The following is a 22,093-nucleotide window of genomic DNA, read 5'->3' on the forward strand; positions in this document are numbered from 1 at the left end:
CTATTTGGCGAGAGTAGAAGACTTATGCCAAGTACTCTTGTTGTAATGTTGGGCATAAACTTGCCTTGGACTTGAAGTACTTACTTTTTACATATAAACTGTGGTAGGACATTTTTTACCCAAAAAAAAACGGTGGTAGGACATCAGAACCCCATGTTAAGCCATAGTCTTTTTGTTATAGAGGGAGTTCTACATTCAGCTCTTGTTGTCCTGACATATTATAATGTGAACACTATTTTGCAGTTCATGTTGTGGGATAACTTGTTCCTGTCATCTTTCTACCACTTGAACGAAGTTCACTTATTCAGCAACATGACAACTCTCTTGTGGATGGGCGGACCGCTTGAAACATACATGGGTAGTGCTGAGTTTGCTTTCATGGTTGCTATATTGCTTGGCCTGTCGGAGGGTATCGCAGCGCTTTTGTCCCAATGCTTATTCTTTCTTGGTGACGATATCGCGTATTTTGACCACCATGTTGTTGGATTCTCTGGTGTGCTGTTTGGCATGAAGGCTGTGCTGGGTACCTGGCCGGACAGTTTTATGTGGATTCCAGGGATGGTCATTCCTGCAAAGTATGCTGTCTGGGCGGAATTGTTCCTCACGCGGGCTTTGATTCCCAAGTCTTCCTTTCTTGGCCATCTTGGGGGGTTACTTGCAGGATATGTCTACATCTGGCTGAAGCGCGCGTTCAAAGGACGAGACCCGTTCACTCTTCTGATTTCAGGTGGTGCCAGGGTTGTGACCTCACAAGTGAGATTTGCTCAGAAACTCCTGAGGTCTGTCCTGCCCCAGGGCCATAAAACAGGTGGAGGCAGAGTTGGATGTCATTCATCAGCAAGAGAATGCCCACCAGGTTTATGGAGATGCTCAACCTGCACCAATTATAACTCACTTGCCACAGATGTATGCGAGATGTGCAGCACTATGCGTGAAGACCGTGCCTTTCCGCAGGGACAGCATCATCAAGCTTGGCGTAATGGGGAGCTTTCAGTTGAGGAGATGCGCCGCAGGAGACTGGACAGGTTGGATAGGTGATGGAGATCATTGCTACCGGCTACAAAATTGTGTAGTGCTAACCAAGCTCCTCCGTCTTGAAGACTGACATCACCTTTCCTCCGCAACATAGTTTCAGCATTGTGATGCTGAAGACCGACTTACGCAATTAGACTACCCCATCACTATTCGATGGAGATTGTTAGTCATATTGCTGCGTTCTTTTGGTTGTATCAGAGCCATGGAAAGTAAGTAGGAATGTTGGATGCCCACTTTTGTACGAGTTATTTCAGGCCAGGTCGGAATTAAAATTGCACGAGTATATCACAAACACTTCGTGGTAGTGGCAAGAACTGATGATATGCATCTGTCACTCTTTATATAGCTTGAGATATATTGATGTTTAGAACATCAGATCGTTTTTTCCCCCTTCCAGCCACAAATTTCAGAAATCCTAAAGCATTATCTTCTACAGCAGAGTTCTGGATAGTTGCATATAAATATCATGTTCTAGGATAATTGAAGTGGTTCTTGCTGGGAAGATTCCATCAGACTTTGTTGGAAATACTGATAACTGCCTGATAGGTATAATGGGAATATGGGATGAATCGGCTAGGGCAGGGTCAATATTTTGGCTGAATTCACACACAGAAAAAGCTAGGGTGCTTAAGATCGTTCAGTGCTATACCGCTATTAATAATTTTCTATACATGTTGACAAATCATTTTTATATGGGAATATAGAAAGGAAAATTTACGAAGCTCTGCAGTACAACCACAGATTCAACCTCTCCTGAACCAATTGATGTACACGTACATTATGCTCGGCTAAAACTGGAGTCCAGCCGTCCAGCCGGGGATGGCTAAGAGCAGAACGGCTCCTACCTGTGCGTGTTGCAGTCGTCGCAGTAGAAATCGTTGCGCTGGAGGAGGGACCTGGCCCCGGCCGCCGCCGCCGCCACGTCCGCCTTGCCGCGGCGGCCACGGCCACGGTCGCCGGCGCATATGAGCGAGGAGACCACCGCCCTCACGGCTGGAGCCGTCTCATGCCCGTCGCCGCCCGTTCTGCTCCTGCCCCTGCTCAGGCCAACCCGATGGATCCTGATGCGTCCCCAGCACGAAGGGCGTGGACGGGTTCCGGAGGAGGAAGGGAAGGATACCCTGTCCCTGGGGTTCTTGGCCTCGCTCCCCGTGGCGGGCGGGGAAGGAGGGGGCGGTTGCGGCGGAGGGCGGCCGTCAGCGTCGGCGTCCCTGTTGCCTTCCTCTCCATTTCTCTCCCCGTGCATGCGCGCGCTAGAGAGCAGAGGCTGCCTGCCAAGAAGCCGGGTGATGGACGGATTGGCTCAGGAGCAGGAGAGGCACGGGGCGGTTGCTGCTGCGAAGAGGAACCGGTTCTGCGTGGGGCGACGGGGATGCAGATGCCGTTCCCATCCCACCTCTGCTTCCTTCCACCTCCGCGGCTCCTCGGTCCATACACGTATCGACTGTTGACTGCTCAACAACGCGTTCAAAAATGCCTCGTGCTGGCCAGTGCGGCAGTGCCCATTGCCTCGTCAGCAGGCGGCATGGCCGATAATACCACATGGATTACCTGGACCGCGGTCATTCGCCAGCGGGTTCACATCCATTTTGTCGGCAACTATGATGCTGGATTTGGGCTGTTGGGTGCAGAGCAAAGCAGGCCGAGAGGGAGGGGAGGAACTGGATGAAAGCATGGCAGAAGAATAAACGGGCCGTCCGGCCCAGCGAATCAACATAGAAGACATACATTAGCAAAGCTGCTGGCTGGGCCATGAGTGCGAATCGAATCAACGAGCTGCGCGCCTTTGTTCCCCCTTCACGTGCAGTTCGAAGTGTCCCTCAAGTAGCTAGCCACTAGTCTCTTCACTTTTCCATGCTGCTGTGTCGATCACTCGTGCACTGGTGCTCGCCGTTCATTCAGTACTCACGAGATTCACGAAGGATGCAGGACATCGGATACGTCCATGTAAACCAAGTGGTACTGTATATATGCATGTACAGAGAGGCACACAATCATGGTACAAGAAAAAGCTACATCCACATATGGCATCCGCAGTACTAGCCTATACTACTACACTCTCGTAAGAATCTAAGCAATCTATCAGCACACAATCTCGTGACTATATACTTACATACAGGCGTAAGAAGAAGAGAAAGAAAGACTTGTTACATTACTAGATTGGCAAGACTCAGAAGTATGTATACCAAGCCTTGCAGGTTCTTCATCAGCATCCTTGACGATCCGCCAGTGGGAAGTAGCTGGTCAGGCTGCGGCTGCGGGTTTTGTTGGTTCGGAGCAGGCTGAGTCGTCGTCCCTGGCTGCGGCTGCTGGAGGCCTGGGTCTGCTGGCTGCGGCACCGGCTGAGGCTGCACGGTTGGGTCTGGCTGTGGCACCGGCACGGGCTGGGGCGGCTGTGGGGCTGCTGGGTCTGGTTGCGGCAGCGGCTGGGGCTGCGGGTTGAGCCCAGGCTGTGGCTGGGGCTGCGGTAGGGGCTGTGGTGGGCTCAGCCCTGGTTGCGGGTTTGGCTGCGGCAACGGCTGTGGCTGTGGGTTTGGATTTGGTTGCGGCAGGGGCTGCGGCTGTGGGTTCGGGTTTGGTTGGGGCATGGGTTGAGGCAGCGGGTTCGGCAGCTGCTGCAGACTCCGGCCCAGCCTCGGCATCATGTTCTTCGTCTCAGCAGGAGAGTCCTCAAGCGCGCTTGCCGCCGCTGCAAGGAGAAGCAGCGGCAGCAGCAGGAGCAGGGGAAGGGACGTCGACGGCGAGTGGAGGCGCGTCGCCATGGCTGCTAGCTCGAGCTGCAGTGCTTGCCGTCGCTCAGAAATTAACTTGTGGCGGCTCGCTCACGGCCTGTCTCTGGCTCAGATCACGGTCTGATGGTGTAAAAGCGGAGTGGATAGCAGATCAGGTCGGGCCATGGTATTTATAACCACCGTTAGCCAATCGACGGCTGACTGCTGTTGCGGTTAGGACGCTAATATCTGGACCACAGTGGAGCAGTTGAGCACGTCAGCTCGAGTAGGATGTACACAATGTCACAATGCGCAGTAAATGGGCACCTAATGGCGTTGATGTTTTAGACATTAAACACGGTGTACGGTGAATAGACTCGTCACCTTGGCAACTCATTTTAGCTGTAGTAGTACTTGCTCTATTAGAACATTCCCATATAGTCTCCAGTATTTGTAAAAATATATTGTCTTACTTAAACAAAAAGAGTTGCATATTATGGAAGTGCTTTTATGATAAATCTAGTAAGCTAACCCGCACGTTCAAGTAGACAACCTCCACATCTTGTTGCTTTCTCAAAAGTATAAATTTTATGCATATGTTTATGGACAGAGTTAAAAATATTTGATTTAAAAACCTAGATGAATCTATAGGTCTGATTGGAGGAAGTATACCCTGTAATGATGAATGCACCCGTTCTAGTTTCCGGCTGATGCAAAATTCCACATGCATCCCACTTATTACTTCAAATGTTGGCAGTGAGCTTCATTGCCATTTGAGAAATGTCCAAATGAAACTAGAAAATCCCCAAACATTTAAAGAAAAAAGTTGTAAAAATTCATCACCAATCTGCGAACAGCACTTGGAAAATCTAATAGACCTTGTGGTAATCCAGCATCCAAACGAGGGAAATGGTACCGGTCTAAACTCAGAATTAATCCTATAGAGAGATGAAAATGAAGCTGCATATGTACACCCACCTATGTGATCAGTATCCAAAGTACTCTAGTAAAAAAAATATAACACGGAACACGGAAATATCTTCTGCTTTATTACCCTCACTTGCTCCCAGCAGTAAAGAGCATCCAGTAGCATATAGTCTAGTCTGGTTGCATGCGTGCGTATGCCACCTTTTCAATTAAGCAATTCACGTTTTCGATTGTGCCTGTAATACTCACACCTTTTACTTCAACGTTTACAATTTCAGCCACACGCATCTGCGATTAAATTACCAACCTCATCAACAACTTAGATCCCGTTTGGTAGGGCTTATCTTGGCTTCGGCTTCACCTATTTTATGCAAAACGAGGCACTGTAGCGTGAAGCTGTTTAATAAGTCGAGATTAAAATGAACTACAAGCTAGGTGAAGCCATTATTTTTAGCTTCACCAGCTTTGGCATGACCGGTGAAGTCGTTTTGTGAGAAGTCCTCCCAAACGGGATCTTAATTAAACACGGCTGATCTGATTCGAGCAGAAAACAACTAACTGACTGATGGATAGGGCCTGCCTTCTAAGCTCGCACAAGAGTCAAAAGTAAAGGCCCACGTAGCTTTCTTGACGTACTCGATCTATCCCTGATTACTGATCTTGCGTCTTGCCGAACACACCATCAGCAGCTAGCGAATCGCCGTGGATTCGTGTAGATATTTCGTGCCGGCCGGTGGAAAAAGCAGCGGCCCAGGCCGCGTAGCTTTCTAATCGAGCTACCACATGTGATAGATGAGCCACAAAGTAAGAGATCGATCCTCCTGTTCGTTTTCAGAAGAAAAAAAGAACAAGAGATCGACGTGTACTGTTGGTAATTAGTTTCCTTCTTGCAGTGATAGCAAAAACGACAGGGAGCAACCTAGAGATTGTGCTATCATCGCAGTACACGGTGAGGTGGTACGGCATCTCTCCATTGACAAATCAGGTTTGACCAGTTTTAATTTGTCGGAGAAAACTGCATGCACTTCACCGCGTACTGTAAGTGTTGGAAGCGTTTGCCAATTTGCACAAGGTTTGTTTCTCATTAATGACACTTAACATCACCCCCACGCCATTATATTTGACCTTTTTAACAGCCGCCGGTGTCATCTGGCTCTACCTGCGTACTCCGATCGATGCCCCGTTGATGTACCTCTACATCATTGGAATGGCATTGTTGGAAGAATCAATACAGATTAGTGAACCTACTATAGAGTATATATTGTTATACTTGGATCTATTGAATGCAAACTGAGCAAAGCTGGTAAGGTTTCTTGTGGTGGAACCTGCTCACCCGGGTTCGAGTCCTCGACTCAGCATGGATGCTCACATTTTCTTAGATTTATTTTTAGGATTTAACCAGCGTTATTCTTTCAGTAGCAAGCGACATGCCCGTCCACAACAAGACGCCATTAATGACTTCGTCAATCTCGAGAATTTGCTCACTCAATCTTTCATTAAAAAAAAGCAAAGAAATGTCTAGGTATAATAGGGCCATGGTCCTAGATTGTTGGCCCAAATTTTCTATACTGTAGTAGCATAGAAGCACAGTCCAACCAGTCCAATTGGCCCATTGAATGGTCATAATCATTGGGCTAGCCCAGCTCTGTCCTAGAAAGCAATTTACAGTCACACAAACACCCATGCCTGGTGCTGAAGCTTAAGCTCTCCACACCAATGTTTGCACTTGCGTCGTTCTTACAGGCTTATAGCTTATTCAAAATTACTCCCAACGATGTAAATCAATCCCCCAAGTTCCCATAATCCATATTTTACCCACACTGAGTGTTGTTTAATTCCGTCTACTATTATAGAATGTGACAGTTTCCACTCTATACTCAACTTAATAATGTCAACTTATATGTCATTATAACATTATTTTGGGAATTGCAATGTCATGGTTATGGAAATTGTGCTATATATCAAGTTGTCCATATGCATGGTTTGCATTGGATTATGAGTTTATGACATTCTCTTCAACAAGTAAGTTTCAACTTGGTATGGCAGTAAGAGATCAGAAACCTCCATTCATTGTAGAAGTTTGAAACTTCATCACGTGTGTGTTCACGAATAAATAGCTATCCAAGCTCCAGCAAGTCATTCTATTCATGTTGGATCCAGGAAACAAGCAAACTCAAGCACTTGACGACCTTGGGAGAGATTATCAGAGCGTCCGAATGTATATACATTAATAAATTGAGCCTTTTAACTTGTACAAGTGAGATTGACATATTTGAAGATGCTATCCACCATTTGGAGGATATCAGTCAAGTGCTGCTAACTGAGAGAAAACTTAAAGCTGCCCAAGGGACCTTGAAATTGCACTCGGTTCAACCAACATTTAATATTTGAATATACTACATGTTTGAATTTTTTTGTTTGTGTTTTTCTTTTTACAAGGTATGTAAATCATTTGCTTCCGCTTTATGAAATAAGGTCTATTAAATACTAATAAGATAGGTAAGAAGCCAAGTAGTGTGACATTGTTTTTTACCTATAGATATCTTAGCATATGTGCAATATTAATATAGAGGTAGTTGTGGAGCTACTTAGTATATTTAATTTACATTTATTTATAAACTAGGTCCACAAAAAAATGATGTATTTTTCATTCTCTGGTCAATGTGATATTCTTTTGACACTTACGAGTTATAATTATTTCGTTCAAATTCATTTTGTTACATAACATATGAGCAAGGCAGATCAATTCTCAATACAAATAATCATAACAATCAACCAATGATGAGCGGTAAGGATTTTTCAGTCATTTACCATACAAAACATAATCCAACAAGGTTCGGTATCAAAATTTTGGTAATGTTGTTTGCTCTACACATTTTCTATCACCTATTTCATTGCAATGTAAAAAAATTGGTGCCATGATATTCTGTTGAAACACCACTACTCTTAAGCTTTACGTTGCACATGGTAGCCTGATTAATTAAGCCAATTAAAAAGGTATATATCAATCTCGATCATATGAAAAGGATCCAACGAGCTCTTTGTTCACTTTTTTGTTTTACATTTATAAGAACGTGTGGCATCCTTTGATTCCACTTGTCTTGCTGGGAGTGTCAACAAGTTAAGCCAAAATGAAATTCACTATCATGTTTTCTTATTTTTCTTCTTCATTACAATCGTCACACTTGTTGGTGTAGGACGGCCCCGAAGTCGACTCCGTCACAACAGCTAGTAAGTTCCCCTTCGCAAGGGATTATACTTCTCCCCACGAAGGGACTTAGAAAGTGTCTATCCTAACCTCCCACCTTCGGATCGAAATTAAAGATGAATCAAGAACCATAAATGCGAAATAGAAAATGCCAATAACTTTCATTAACTTTGGACTAGTCATCGTATCAATTACAGTGGCTCCACTATTTATAGGGAGATCAACCGCCACCAAGTTCAATTACACTTTACTATTAGCCAACGGCTAAATTTCAAGAATATTTCGGGGTACAACGGGAAATACGGCCTTCGTATGGACTCCTCCAGCTGGCCCCTCGTTCGGCCTCGCCAATCCACATGGCAGACAACGTAGTCTTCAGTGCGCGCCTTACTTCGGAGGTCGAAGCGCTCTTCGTCAGGCACCTCAGCTCATCCTTTCCATCAATGAGACGCACAAGCCCCTCACTGGAGCCCCGAAAGCAGCCCTCTACCGTCACGCTTCGAAGGGCCCCTCGTAAGCCTAAGAGACCTTCGTCGGCACCTTCTTCATTCCTGCACCCAGAGTTCGCCACAAAGCAAAATGAGCCATTAAGATCAATTCTTGAGGGACTTCTCCCTCCGAAGGGGATTCCGAAGGTGGTTTCCCCAACCGCAGCCTTTATAGCATGCTCTAGCATCGGTTTGAGCACATAATTACAAACCCGTTCAAGCCTTGGACTCGCACCTCACGTGCAAGGTCTGCGGAAATGGAGGACACTCGGGTAACGACTGCCTCGAGACCCGGCAAGATGTCACCTACATGAACAACAACAACGGGTACTGCCCTCAAGGAGGTCAAGGGTGGAAATGGTAATTACAATTTGAATTACAATTCAAACCAACCTTCCTTAAAGGATCTTGTTCATGTCCAAGCTAAAATCAATGAATCTCTTTCTAAGAAGCTTGCCACCAATGATAAAACTTTGGAAAGCATCAATGCAAAAATTGAAAGTCTTTTCTCAGCTTTTAAAAATCAAGTGAGCTTTAATAAAATGATAGAAACTCAATTAGCTCAAATCGCTGCTGTTGTTCCTGTTTGTGAACCTGGGAAAATATTGGGACAACCCGAGAATGTGAGTTCAGTCACCATTAGATGGGGCAACCCATGTCGGAACCCGCCAGTTACTAACCATGCAGGGAGACCCAGGCATCAAAGAAGAAACTCATGGGTGGAACCTGCAGTAAAAAATGAAGAGCTAGGGTACCCGGCGATCAACTGCTCAATGTGGGACTAACACATATTCATTTATTTTCCAAAATTTGAATTGGCATGCTATTGAATTTCTAAAATTTTGATTTTCCAATATTTGATTTTAACTGCATATTTGATTTCCCAAACATGCATTGGCGTGGTAGAATTTATTTTAGCTATTCCTCTTTCATAAAAATTTCTAAAAATTCAAAAGCAATAAAATGACTTTGAGCAAAAATAACTTTGAAAAACATTTCTGAGCATTTCTAGAGAAAACTTTGGCCTGGCCTCCCCACTATGTCACCATATAGCTATTGGGGGCCGTGGGCCAAAGCTGGCAGCCAGTGTGGCCCACTAGGGGTCAACCGAACCAATGGCTCTTGGGCCCCACTGACTCCAACAGCTCCTAGCCATTGCCCTTGGTCGGTTCCCAACGGCCCAGCTGCCTTGCTCTATAAATGGAGGCCGAGAGGTGGGAGTTGATCATTCATTCAACATTTCATTCACTCATCTCCTCTCCTCTCTTTGGTCTCGGGATTTCATCAAGTTTTTTCCTCAAGTTCAAGTGCAAGAAATATCTCTCTCTCAATTTCTTTGCTGCAAGAATTAACCAACCTTGGAGGAGCAACTCATGGGTAAGAGTTCATTTTGATTTTTTGCTAACGTAACCCGTGTGCAAGTTGTGTTTGTTCGTGCTCCATCCATCATGAAGGGTATGGGACGGAAGCTCTCCAGTGCATTCAGGAAGGTGACGGGATCGAGCTCAAGTCACTCCCGTGGAAGTGCAAGAACACACCTCTCCAATGACTACACGCCAAGCCCAATGTGGGAGGAGGACGTGCCACAATAAGAGCACTCCAGACTGCAAGATATGGAGGTGGAAGGACCACCTCTCAACCTACACGGCGACCGAGAAATTCAAGACTACGCCCTCATCAAGGACCGAGTCTTCTTCCACACACAAGCATTCAACTTGGAGCTCCTTGAGAGCACAGGTTTGGACGTCGACTTTGCTACTGTTTGGCATACAATTGGATGGAATGATTTCGTGCTCATTTCTGAGGAAGGTTCCCGCCTACTCACCATCCAATTCTTATGCACCTTGCAAGAAGCAAATGATGGTATACCCTTTTGTTTCTTCAAAAGGGAATACCAAATCTCTTGGATGAACCTTAGTCTGCTTCTTGGTTTTCGTAGAAAATGCATAGTTGACTTTGACAAACCTGTCCGCGATTTTAATTGCCATTCCTTTTGGACAAGCATTTCTGGTCAAGTTGTTGTTGGCAAGTTTTCTCCTCGCTGCAATGATATTCATAATCCTACTTTGAGGTTGATGCATAAGTGGCTTGCTTTATCGCTTTTCCCTATGGAAGATGTTAGGCCTGTTCGTAACAATGAGCTTAAAATTCTTTATGCCATGATTAAGAAGATTAGAGTTTCTCTTGTTAAGTCTATGATTGCGCAATGATTAGAACATTTCAAGATGACTGGTCCTATTGAGTGTACCTCTTTAATTACCCGCATTGCTTCAAAAGTTGGGGTGTTAGATGGCGTACCTGTTCTGTTCATTCAGACACCCTGCACTATTGTCGATGAAGCATATCTTGTTCAAGGTCATACTTCTTAAGCATGATGCAAATCAGTTTCTTGTATTCTTCTTCCCCGGCTATGCAAATGAAATCCCGTTACCTAACCTGGTACTTTATTTGTATAAGTGTCGGGAGATAACCCTTCCTCTTGCACCACAAGAGGAAGCTCGCATGAGCAATGTATCTGGCAGGGTAACTCGAAGCAGGTCACTATCTCACAGTACCAGCACCTGCAGTCCCACATGCCATGCAACAGATGTACCAGGCAGGGTGGGTTCCAGCTGGGCAGATGCTAGGGTTTGCACCCGGGTATCAGCCAGGGTAGGACCAACCTCCACAACTGTATGAAGCTGGAGGCTCGAGTTGGCAAAGCGCAAGGAGAACGGAGTTGGAGTGAGGACCATACGGACATCACACTTCTTCCAGCTCCAGGGGTTCGCCCCCGGTGTCTAGTGCACACCGATCCTTATCGGCAAGGCGACACCATGACCTCATGAACCTCAGCCGCCAGATGAACGATCTCGAAGTCCGGATAGGTGAAATTCAGAACACTCTTAACATTCATGTCCAGAGCTTCGCTACGTGGCAGTAGCAGGTGGATACGCAGTTCAACACCATCAACACCTCACTAAAACAAAGCTATGATGACCTGTTGTCCTACTTCTAGTAGTAGGGGTACAACCCCCATCCAGGCCAGTGAGCAAAGAACAAGCTTAGGGGAAGACACCCCCAAGAGAGGTAACCTGTATCTTGCATCTTTTCAATTCCTACATTTGTATTTAAAAAAAATCTCCATATGACAAAAAGAACAAAAATATTTAGTTGCTTTCATATGTGTAGTAAGAATGTATTAGTTCTTCATTGTTGAGATGATGAATAGTTGTTCTGCCCTATTTCCTTCATGTGCCTAGTTTACAACTTAGTATTCTCCCAAGTTCTAAGTTTGTTGGCTATCTCTCATCCTAGAAGCTTGAAACTTGTGGGTGGCGAGTGCATGATCTAAGTCTAAGATTTTGCATGATATGATATGGTACAATACAGTTTGCTATGATCTTGTTCCAAGTGAAACTTGACATCCAGAGTTTTATTTTCAAAAATATAAAAATAATAAAGTTCCTCAATAATGATGATATGTCCTACCAAAGCATAATGATGTTACTTTGCACAACCTGTACACATATGCTACTTACTATCACATTGAGCATTGTCAAATTGTTGTGACCCTTGAGAGGTTCTCGTCATGCCACATACACTCCACATATAGTCATGCCGACTTCCACACTGGAACTTACGCAAAAATATGCCTTCCATCCACATAAATTTACTACATCCCTATGACATGACTCCTCTCTATTCATCACGCAAAAAGATATAGGCTATGCAAAAAGAAAAAAGGAGAAAAGAAATAAAATCCATGCTCAAATAGCATGAGCCAAAAAAAGAGAGAAGAGAAAAGAGAAGAAGGAAAAAGAAAGAAAGATAGCCCACATCCTGAAAAGAAATAAAAGAGGGAGTCATGCAAAAAGAAGTTTAAATAAAATTTCATCCAAATTTCCACACAGATGCACATCTTGATCAGCTCCTCGGATCCGCTCTTTGACTTTGCAAAATTATGTGATGCAAGTATGCCTCATTTAATATCCTACCCAAAAACCCCACAAAAAAACTATTAGATGTAGAATGAAAAGAGGCAATTCTTGCCTTGGTGAGGACTATACACATTGAGCGATCGAGAGCATCATATGAGGAACTTTTTTTCATTTAAAAAACTATCAAAAACCCTCCAGAAAGATAGTTGAACAAGGAGTAAGAGAATGGTGACTTTATATAACCGTTCTATCTTGCAACCGCCCAAGACAAGGAAAAAGCCAAAAGCCCCATGGGACTAAGGTAAAAAGGGTGAACAATGCCAACTTATTCAACTTAAGGAAGAATCCTTTGTTGTACACATGGTAGATGGAAGAAAGAAGGCATTGTAGCAACTCCTGATCAACAACCTAAGTCTTAGCTTTTGCTCGGGATGAGCAAAGGGCAAGCTTGGGGGAGTTTGTTGATGGTCCTTATGATAGAAAACTGACTGTCACACTACTCAAAGAATAAAGGAAAACTTCACATATTTGTTATCAATAACCTAGTTCCACATCTATTAGCAAATAAATAATTTTAGGGATACAAGTCTATACAAGAGAGGAAATATGTGCAAACGCGGATGAAACACACTGAATAACACTTGACGCATACACGACGCATTAGAGGGCTCACATGCCAGGGCAAACTAGCCCAATCCAGCAGGGGTCTACAAGGATTAGCACCAACACCCAAAGGATGGCCCACCAGGCAAAGGCGATGGCGAGGCCGAACTTGGACAGTGCCCCTGCATCCTTATCTTTCATGTGGCGGTCGCTAGTTGACTCCTAGAGGCCGTGGGAGAAGATTCCTCGGAAATACCTCCCAGAAACCACCCTCTACCACCTATAAGAGGAGGAGGAGACCCCCCCAGTCTCAACACACACCACACTTGAAGCCTTTCTCCCTCTCTCTCTGGTACTCTTGTAATCCTTAGACTAGTGGAGCTACGCTAGAGCTGAATTCTTGTAGTGCTAAGGTAGTCTTCGGTCAGTAAGGGGACATAACCTCTGGCTCTCGGTATGGCTTTGTACTAGGCTTGTCGATATTCTATCTATAAATAGTATGGTTGTTATGCTATTTCGGTAGCATGCTATGCCATGTCTTGTGCTTTATTAAGTTATACTCATATGCTTAGGCTCAATCTATGTTACCACATCGGTTCGTTGTGCCTTCGGGCTTGCTCTAGTTCTATGCCTGTCGATCATCATGGTTAGGGTTTCAGAGGGGCTAGAGTAGTGATCATGTATACGAGCGTGGTGCTCGGGCGCGTCGGGATCCATCAAATATGACTATGCCTCACGGTCTGAGGGGTAGGTGGCAGGTGGTGACAGCCCTGTCCGTCCCTTGTACTCCCCCATGTTAGGGTATGGTGTAGGAGTTCTAAAAGATATCTTGCCCTGGCAGACAGGGAGGGATATTCTCCCCGTAATGCTGTATGCCTAGAGTTAACTCTAATCATGTTCTTGTATGACCCTTGCTAGTATAGATAGATTCCACTAGGACCTCTTGTATGCCTTGCTCCCGCTAACCTTAGGCTTATTCTTTTATTCTTTATTCCTGAGATTGGCTGTTTGTGTGTGTCATATTACCCTCATATATTTATCATGGCTTACCCCTGTATGAACTTTGGTCTGTCAATTAAGCATATCATGCTGAATAGGTATCTAATAAATCCTTTTACACCAATGTCATCCTTTGGGGAAATATAAATAACAATCCCCTGAATACTCTCTAGGTGAAATGCTACAACGATATATCTGTGCACTTGCAGATTTATTCGTAACGTTAGGAAATACCAATAGTGGGACTCAAAAAATTATATTTATTTTTAGACGTACGCGCTGCCACAAAAAATTGGAGGTCAGAGGGGCTAAAACCCCCCTGGGCCGATCAGCCCAATGACCCCAAGCCGATCAGCCTGGGGTGTTTTTTACTCCAATTCGGTTCCCCTTCCCCATTTTTGGTAATGACAGTTTATGGAAGTGAATTTTTGCGGGGAGGAGTGAGGAAGTTTTTGGAAATGTGTGGATCCTTGTTCAAGACTTCAAGGGTATATAATGGAGGCTAAATGGATGTCGAATTTCACATCTACACAAGCATTTTAGTCCTCCAAAATTAGAAAAAAGGGCAATGGAGGTGACCAGGAGCTCGGGGGACGAGAGGGGGGTGCTGGCGGCCAAGGGAGAGGCCAAGCCGATCGGCCTGACCTCTCTAGGCCGACCGGCCTAGCCCCCTCTGGTGACCGCTGGCATTTCCCTTTGGGTGGAAGTCAAGAGGTGGTCCTAAAACTCCACCAAGGACCTCTCGCAATGCTCGCATCAGCGTTGAAGGAAAGGCACCGTCTGGAAAGCTCGCAAGGCCAAAAATGAAGAACGCTCCCACAAGGCGTTCAACAAGGCTCCTTAGGATCAAGCGCAAGAGCTACATGGAGAAGATGCCCAAGTACATGCTAGTTGACTATGGAGGTGATAACGATTGGGAGGACGATAGGAGCCTGGGATCATGGTGTGCTGCAGGTTGTGGCGACGAAGAGGATGACTACACATACTGGGATTAGGCTGAAGAAAAGAAGGAGAGCAAGGAGCAAGATGGCCACCGTAAAGGCAATGGCAAAGAGAAGGATCTAGAAGACGACGGGCTGGAACCGGAGGAGCATGATCACTCTTGTTGCACCGCTTGCAGGTAGAACATCCAGTACATTTTGCTTTGATAATTCTTTAAACACCCATACTTTGATTATCTTTGCTGCTCCGCTGATCTTTTGTTTGAAAGGCTAGGTACTTGACTCACTTGCTCAGGTTTGGTTCAAGATCTTTGTTCAACCCATTGGAGGAGTTTATAGTCGCCTGACTTGCTCGAGGACAAGCAAGAGCTAAGTGGGGGGGGGGGGAGGTTGTTGACGCTCGTTATTAACACACTTTTAGTGCTATTTAACTAGTGTTTTCATTCATATTCTTATACTAACCCGCCACTTGACACTCGAAATAACCCTATTATTGCATATGTATTGTATTTTGGCAAGAAATACCACATAATCAAGGGGGTTTTCATAAAGAGATTGACGAATATTTGGACATGGGTTGTTGAGGGAAGCTAGCATGAGCAAGAAGAGGACTAGAAGGGCTAGAAAGGGCCCATACTGATCGGTCTGGGACCATCTAGGCTGATCAGCCTAGCCCATTTCGGGGTCCGGTCGACCTCCCATTTCTTCTGCGTGAAGTCTACAACGCTGTCTAGGATTTTTTCACCGACATCGACCTAGAGCCACCGCCTATGAAAGACTATAAATATGCCCTTATGGATATCAAGGTAGGGGAGTTGAAGAAGAGAGGAGAACACCACGCAAACACCATTTACCGCCGCCACAAGATCAGAAAATAGAGAGAAGATTGGATCTACAGGAGGCCGTGTGAAGAGGAGCACCAGGGGAGGCAAAAACCCCCCAAGCCGATCGGCTTGGAGGTGCCCAAGCCAATTGGCCTAGGGCTTTTCTTCCCCCGTTCATCGATGTCTTCGGTCCAGTTGATCTACGGGGTGTCCTTTATCCCTTTTGTGTCAACATGTGTAAGATCATGTGGTAATACATTTGTTTGTCCTCGGGGTTGTATGGAGATCTTGATTTGTAATCGTCAAACCATTAGTTAAGATCTGTTTTGTTATCATTCATATCTTAATGATGCTCTTTCATGTAAAGGCTGGCTAACGCTACTTTGGGTTGCTTTATTGCTTACCTAGAATGATCATCATGCCGTGTTTTTATGTTCCAATAGTTGAGTACTCCTATGTAGTGACAGTATTACGGGAGGGAAAGTGTTGGGCATGGTTCACATCCACTCACGATACACTTAGATCTAGTTCTTTCATGTATGGCGATCGCATCTGCAAGTGATCCTAAATCTTTATGACAAGCGTTTAATCTATCTTGTTCACACCCTCTATTCTCTATCTTCTTGATCCTGACTACTTAGTTCTTTTATTAGCATAATCATACATTATATAAAGAGCTTTTGATTACATCGATTAGTCCTTAGTTAAGTATACAAATTTCTTGTTTCGTGGATTGATAAACCTTAGGGGAATCTCTAAGGAAAATTCTATAAGTGATCGATGCGCATGTGGTTCACAATTTGGCGTGCTAACTGCCGTTAACATCTACCACGACAAAACTACTTTCCTTGCGGATTTCTATCCTGTCTCGGCAAGGCCGGCTCTATAATTTTAAGGGCCCTTGGGCAAGCAAGAAGATAAAGGCTGGTTGAACTAATTTTTAATATCAAAACTAAAGTATATAGTACGAATAATAAAAATTACTTTGCAATATATGTATAGCTCATAAAACATAACAATAGTGTAACAAAAAAACTAAAAATAATAACCATTATGATTACCTCAAATAAAAATATAATGCTTCAGTGCTTTGTAAAAAATCATCTTCGGGCATTTCTTGATGCAAAATCTTCAAAAACAGTATCAAGATTAATGTCGTCCAAAACATCCTTCTCAATGTTGCACATAGCCAAGCCATTCAATCGGTGTGTTGCTTACTGTGACGAGCGAATCGGATCGGTGTCCTTGCCGTTGCCGGTCGCCACCTCGTCGGGTGAGGAACCAATCGGATTGGCGCAGGCATCTCCTCTCCTCAGCCAGAGTGCGTCGATGGGCAGGCAGGGTCGTGACGGTAGGAAACAATCAAACAAAATCAAGGCCAGCTCTATAATTTTAAGGGTGCACTCGGTCAATTGCAAGAATGTCAGGACACATTCCCATGTTGGCTGCCTGCATTGTGTGATAGATCATAGATGCATACCTTGTGAGGAACTCGGAGATGGGTTTGCCGGAGTGGATCGGCGATGTATCACCGCTGGCAATGCGGAGTATGTCCGGCTGGAGGCCCTCGTAGGTGAAGAGTGGGACGAGGTGGCGGAAGGCTTCGACGGCATCGTCGTCCGCAGCTTCAGAGACGCCATGCCAGTGCAGGTACTTAGCCGGCACGTTCTGCGCCAGTATCTCCGCGAAGACACATGGCTGCGAAACATCGCCTGCTTACTATGCTTTGTGATGGGCCTTCTAATGTTTACTATATTAAATAGAAAATTATATAAATTATATGTACTAATTACCTATATGGTATTGAGCCCAAGCTTCATGAGCTCTCAATGGTCGCACTGCCTACCCCTCCCTAACAGCCGGGCATATGCATGGGCGGCTGCCGATTTCTACCCTGCCTGGGCGGCTGTAACAACAAAGAACAAATTATCAGCCATGCACATAAGAAGGATAAAAAGATCAAGAGGTCGAGCCGGCGAACATACGACTGGAGTGTAAAATTAGAGGTGCGGAAGCTATGTTGGAGGAACTGCTTGTCCCTATCTTGGGTACGGCAGGTTACGTGTTTCTTTGGCACCTTGAATAGATGCAAACATATACATAGTCCCTGGAGATACATCGGCTGGCCCCTTCTACAAGCTATTTTAGTTACAACAAATATCTTATCTCTTGTAATCTATACAGCCGGTTACAACAACCTACAGAGGCCAATCTGATTACGTCCAGGAACCTGTTACAAGTTTGTTCAACAAGTATATCTAACACTCCCCCTCAATCTAACCTTTGGAGGTTGAGATTGTTCTTGAACAACTCAAGTTGTCGAACAGTAATTGGTTTTGTAAACCCATGCCACTTGATCCTTTGTTGACACATATTCAATGTCCAATAATTTTCTTGATACCCTTTCTCGTGCAAAGTGATAATCAACCTCTATATGCTTTTTTCTTCCATGAAAAACTGGATTGGCAGATAAATACTTAGCTCCAATATTATCACACCATAACTTAGCTACTCTTGGTGCCTGAATTCCCAGCTCATATAACAAGGTTTGAATCCACATGACTTCAGCTGTTGCATTAGCCACCGCCTTGTATTCAGCTTCATTATTTGACTTTGAAACTATTGCCTGTTTTCTAGCACTCCAGGATACAAGGTTAGACCCTAAGAAAATAGCAAAGCCACCAGTTGAACGCCTATCATCAAGGCACCCTACCCAATCTGCATCAGAGAAGGCACTAACAAGCAAGGAAGATGATCTACAAATCTTTAATCCAAGCTTAGTCAACTGCTTTAGATATCTTAGAATTCTTCTTACCGCTGCCCAATGCACTGTAGTAGGTGCATGCAAAAACTGGCACACCTTGTTAACTACAAAGGATATATCTGGTCTTGTCAAGGTCAAGTATTGCAAGGCCGCAACTACACTTCTGTAGTGAGTAGCATCATTAGGTCCAGGTAAAGATCCTTCATGAGCTGAGAGCTTTTTTGAAGTAGAAAGTGGTGCGCTAACAGGCTTGCAATTGATCATTCCCACTCGTCGTAATACATCATTAGCATATTTTTGTTGTGTCAATATAATACCATCCTTTACCTTGTTTACCTCTATTCCAAGAAAATAGTGCAACTCATCAAGGTCCTTCAAGGCAAACTCTTTATTCAGATCTTGCAGAAGTGCTGCAGTTGCAGCCTTAGTAGAGCTAGCAACAATAATATCATCAACATAGATTAACACAAACATGCTAACCGACCCTTTACTATAGTAAAATAGAGATGTATCTGCTTTTGATGACTTACAACCAATGTCATGCAACTTTGTACTTAACCTTGAATACCAAACCCTCGGAGCTTGCTTGAGTCCATATAGAGCTTTGTCTAACTTACAAATATAACTTGGTTGAGATGAATTCTCATAACCAGGAGGTTGCTTCATGTAGACATCTTCTTCAAGAAATCCATGTAGAAAGGCATTTTGTACATCAAGCTGTCGAAGGCTCCATCCTCTGGAAATAGCAATAGACAGAATGACTCTGATAGTAGCTGCTTTAACAACAGGACTAAAAGTATCTTCATAGTCTATACCATACCTTTGTTTAAACCCTTTTGCAACTAAGCGGGCTTTGTATCTATCGAGACTTTCATCAGCTTTCCTTTTAATCTTATATACCCATTTGCAGTCTATAACATTGATGCCTTTCTGAGGTGGAACTAAATGCCATGTTTTATTGTTCATCAAAGTTGTATATTCTATATCCATAGCTAACTTCCAATTTTTATCATGCAATGCTTCATCTAGATTCTGTGGTTCACCAGAGGCAGTAAATAACCCATACTTAACGGTACCATCAGTGTGTACCTTTTCTTTTCGGATGCCGCTTTGTAGACGTGCCTTGGGGCGCATCACAATATCAGGTGCTGCTGGTGATGTAGAGGGCGCAGAATATCCCGGTGCTGCAGGCGAATCTATCGCAGGTGTTGTCTACGTCGATGAATCATGTTGCTCCCCCTCGCCTGCAGGACTGGTGGGTGAAGCTGTGTCGTGCTAGGACGTGGCAGGCGCAGAGAGGCTGGCTATTGGCAGAGGTGGAGGGGGACACGGAGACCATGGTGGATTCAGTGCAGACTTCGGAGTTGCGGTGGGCAGGACTATCACCGTATCCTCCTCAGGATCAGTTCCTATACTTCCAGCGCCAAGTAATTATTTGTTGCTGTTCCTTCACTGTTTTCACAAGAACTTCCACCAAAAATATTAGATTCATTAGGAAAATTAATCACATGGTCAGATACATGTTCCATCCCAGTAGAAGGGTTAAGAAGGCTGGTTGGAAGGAGGGAAATTTCGGATCAAAGATGGGCTCCAGCATTCGAGTGAAGCTTTGAGAAGGGAAATTGAGTCTCATCAAAGACAACATCTCGAGAAATATACATGCTATGTCAAGACATTGGAAGCCTTTATGAATATTGTTGTGTCCTAAGAAGGCACATTCTTTGGAACGAAACTCAAGTTTATGCTTGTTGAAGGGATGAAGATTGGGCCAACAAGAACATCCAAAAACACGAAAGAGAAGAGTAATAAGGTGTTTGTTTGAATAGACGTTCTAAGGGAGTATCATAGCTGATGACTTTGCTAGGAACACGATTAATTAAGTATGTAGCGGCTAAAAAGGCTTCATCCCAAAATTATAGGGGCATTGATGCATGAGCTAAAAGAGATAAACCAACTTCTACTATGTGATGGTGTTTTCTTTCAGCTGATCCATTTTGCTGATGGGCATGTGGGCAGGATACACGATGGGAGATCCCTATTTTATTGAAAAAGGTATGAAGGCGTTGATATTCACCGCCCCAATCAATTTGCATAGAGATAACCTTGCGATCAAATAAACGTTCAACGAGACTTTGAAACTCATGAAATTTCTGAAAGACTTCAGATTTAAATTTAAGGAGATAAATCCAAGTGAATTTGCTGTAATCATCGATAAAGCTAACATAATAACTTCTTCCTCCAACAGAATTGGGTGCAGGACCCCAAACATCAGAATAAACAAGTTCCAAAGGATAACTCGAAGAACTTAAAGATCTACCATAGGGCAACGGATAAATCTTGCCTTTTTGATAGGCATCACAGACTAACTCTTTATTGGACTCAGTAGAACAAGGAAGATTGTTTCTACTAACAATTCTAGCAACAATAGGAATAGCAGGATGACCCAAACGACTATGCCACCGTTCAAGGGATGGCTTGACAACTCCAAAAGCTTGCTTTATTGATGGTGCCGAAGGAAGGGGATAGAGTCCATTGCGGCATCTCCCTCTAAGGATCGTGCTCCTCGTTGCCTGATCCTTGATCACAAAATAATTAGGATGAAATTCAAGAAATGCCGAATTATCTTTTGCAAGATGATGGACGGAAACTAAATTCTTTTTAGCATCCGAGACATGTAAGATATTGTTGAGATGCAAATTGCGAGTAAGGGTTGGAACAATTGTATGACCAATATGATTAATTTTCATACCTTCACCATTGGCCGCATGGATCTGATCATTGCCTCGGTACTTTTCACGAACAGCAAGCTTCTCCAAGTTGCTGGTGTTGTGGTCTATTGCTCCTGTGTCAGTGTACTAGTTGGCATCTGTCCCATAGGAGTAGGCAGAGGCAGCTAGCTTCTCATCAGGGATATAATTCTTGTCGAAGCGGTGCCAGCAGTCGGATGCAACGTGCCCTTTCTTGAGGCACACCTGACAGCAAGGGCAATCTTCAGAGGTGTTGGAGTTGCTGCTGTAGCATTGCTGGAAGTTGTCGTGCCCCTGGTTGCCGCATCCATGGCCTGAGCCACGTCCATGGTTGCCATGGACACGACCCTGGAAGTCACGGTTCGGTGCACGACCAAAGCCACGACCAAAGTTGCTGCGCCCTCCTTTGCTAGCAGAGTTAGCAGATGAGAATGAGCCCCCTACTGCAAATCAAGCCTCGTCTCGAAGCTCAATGGCTGTGAATAGAGTTCTCCAACAGAAATAGGCTCAACTCTAGTTATAATTGCAGAAACAATTGGATTAAAATCAGCATCCAAACCATTGAGAATGAATGCCACCAGCTCATCATCTCCAATTGGATTGCCCGAAGCCGCCATCTCATCTTCGAGAGATCTCATCTTCCCGAATTATTTAGAGACCTTCATGGCCCCCTTCTGTGTAGTCACCGGAGCTAGACGGATGTTGATGGACCGTGCGCGTGTTTGGGAGGCGAACATGTCATCGATCGCCTTCCATGCCTATGCCGCCATCCTTGCAGTAGACACGTGAGACATCACCTCCCTTGATAGGGAAGTTAGGAGGAAGCTCAGGATCTGTTGATCCCTGGCCTCCCACTCCTCGTACGCTGGATTGGGGACTTGCACCGTCTTGTCACACTGCTTCTGGTCAATCTCGCTGTCGGGGGC

General features: G+C 44.6%; 3 protein-coding genes across 3 annotated transcripts in view; 1 reads left to right on the top strand and 2 right to left on the bottom strand.

Moving 5' to 3' along the window:
- Positions 1–1,422, top strand: part of LOC101763528 (rhomboid-like protein 14, mitochondrial) — a 3,930-nt gene extending 2,508 nt beyond the window's left edge. Inside the window, exon 3 of the mRNA XM_004967598.4 lies at positions 244–1,422. Coding sequence (XP_004967655.1) covers positions 244–1,038 — 795 coding nt within the window. The 3' untranslated portion in view covers positions 1,039–1,422. The remainder of the gene's footprint in view (positions 1–243) is intronic.
- Positions 1,423–1,659: 237 nt separating this feature from the next.
- On the bottom strand, positions 1,660–2,490 carry LOC101763936. The gene has a single exon (XM_004967599.3). The coding sequence runs from the start codon at positions 2,279–2,281 to the stop codon at positions 1,877–1,879; it is 405 nt and encodes a 134-aa protein (XP_004967656.1). The 5' UTR covers positions 2,282–2,490; the 3' UTR covers positions 1,660–1,876.
- A 487-nt stretch (positions 2,491–2,977) lies between these two features.
- On the bottom strand, positions 2,978–3,923 carry LOC101753422 (protein TsetseEP). Its single transcript, XM_004971480.3, has one exon. The coding sequence runs from the start codon at positions 3,795–3,797 to the stop codon at positions 3,183–3,185; it is 615 nt and encodes a 204-aa protein (XP_004971537.1). The 5' UTR covers positions 3,798–3,923; the 3' UTR covers positions 2,978–3,182.
- Between the last annotated feature and the right edge of the window lie 18,170 nt (positions 3,924–22,093).

This window comes from Setaria italica, chromosome V (genome assembly GCF_000263155.2).
Source record: "Setaria italica strain Yugu1 chromosome V, Setaria_italica_v2.0, whole genome shotgun sequence".
Classification (NCBI taxonomy): domain Eukaryota; kingdom Viridiplantae; phylum Streptophyta; class Magnoliopsida; order Poales; family Poaceae; genus Setaria; species Setaria italica.

Excerpts from the sequence above, each read along its gene's own strand:
- LOC101763936 (XM_004967599.3), bottom strand. The coding sequence starts at position 2,281 with ATGCACGGGGAGAGAAATGGAGAGGAAGGCAACAGGGACGCCGACGCT.
- LOC101753422 (XM_004971480.3), bottom strand. The coding sequence starts at position 3,797 with ATGGCGACGCGCCTCCACTCGCCGTCGACGTCCCTTCCCCTGCTCCTG.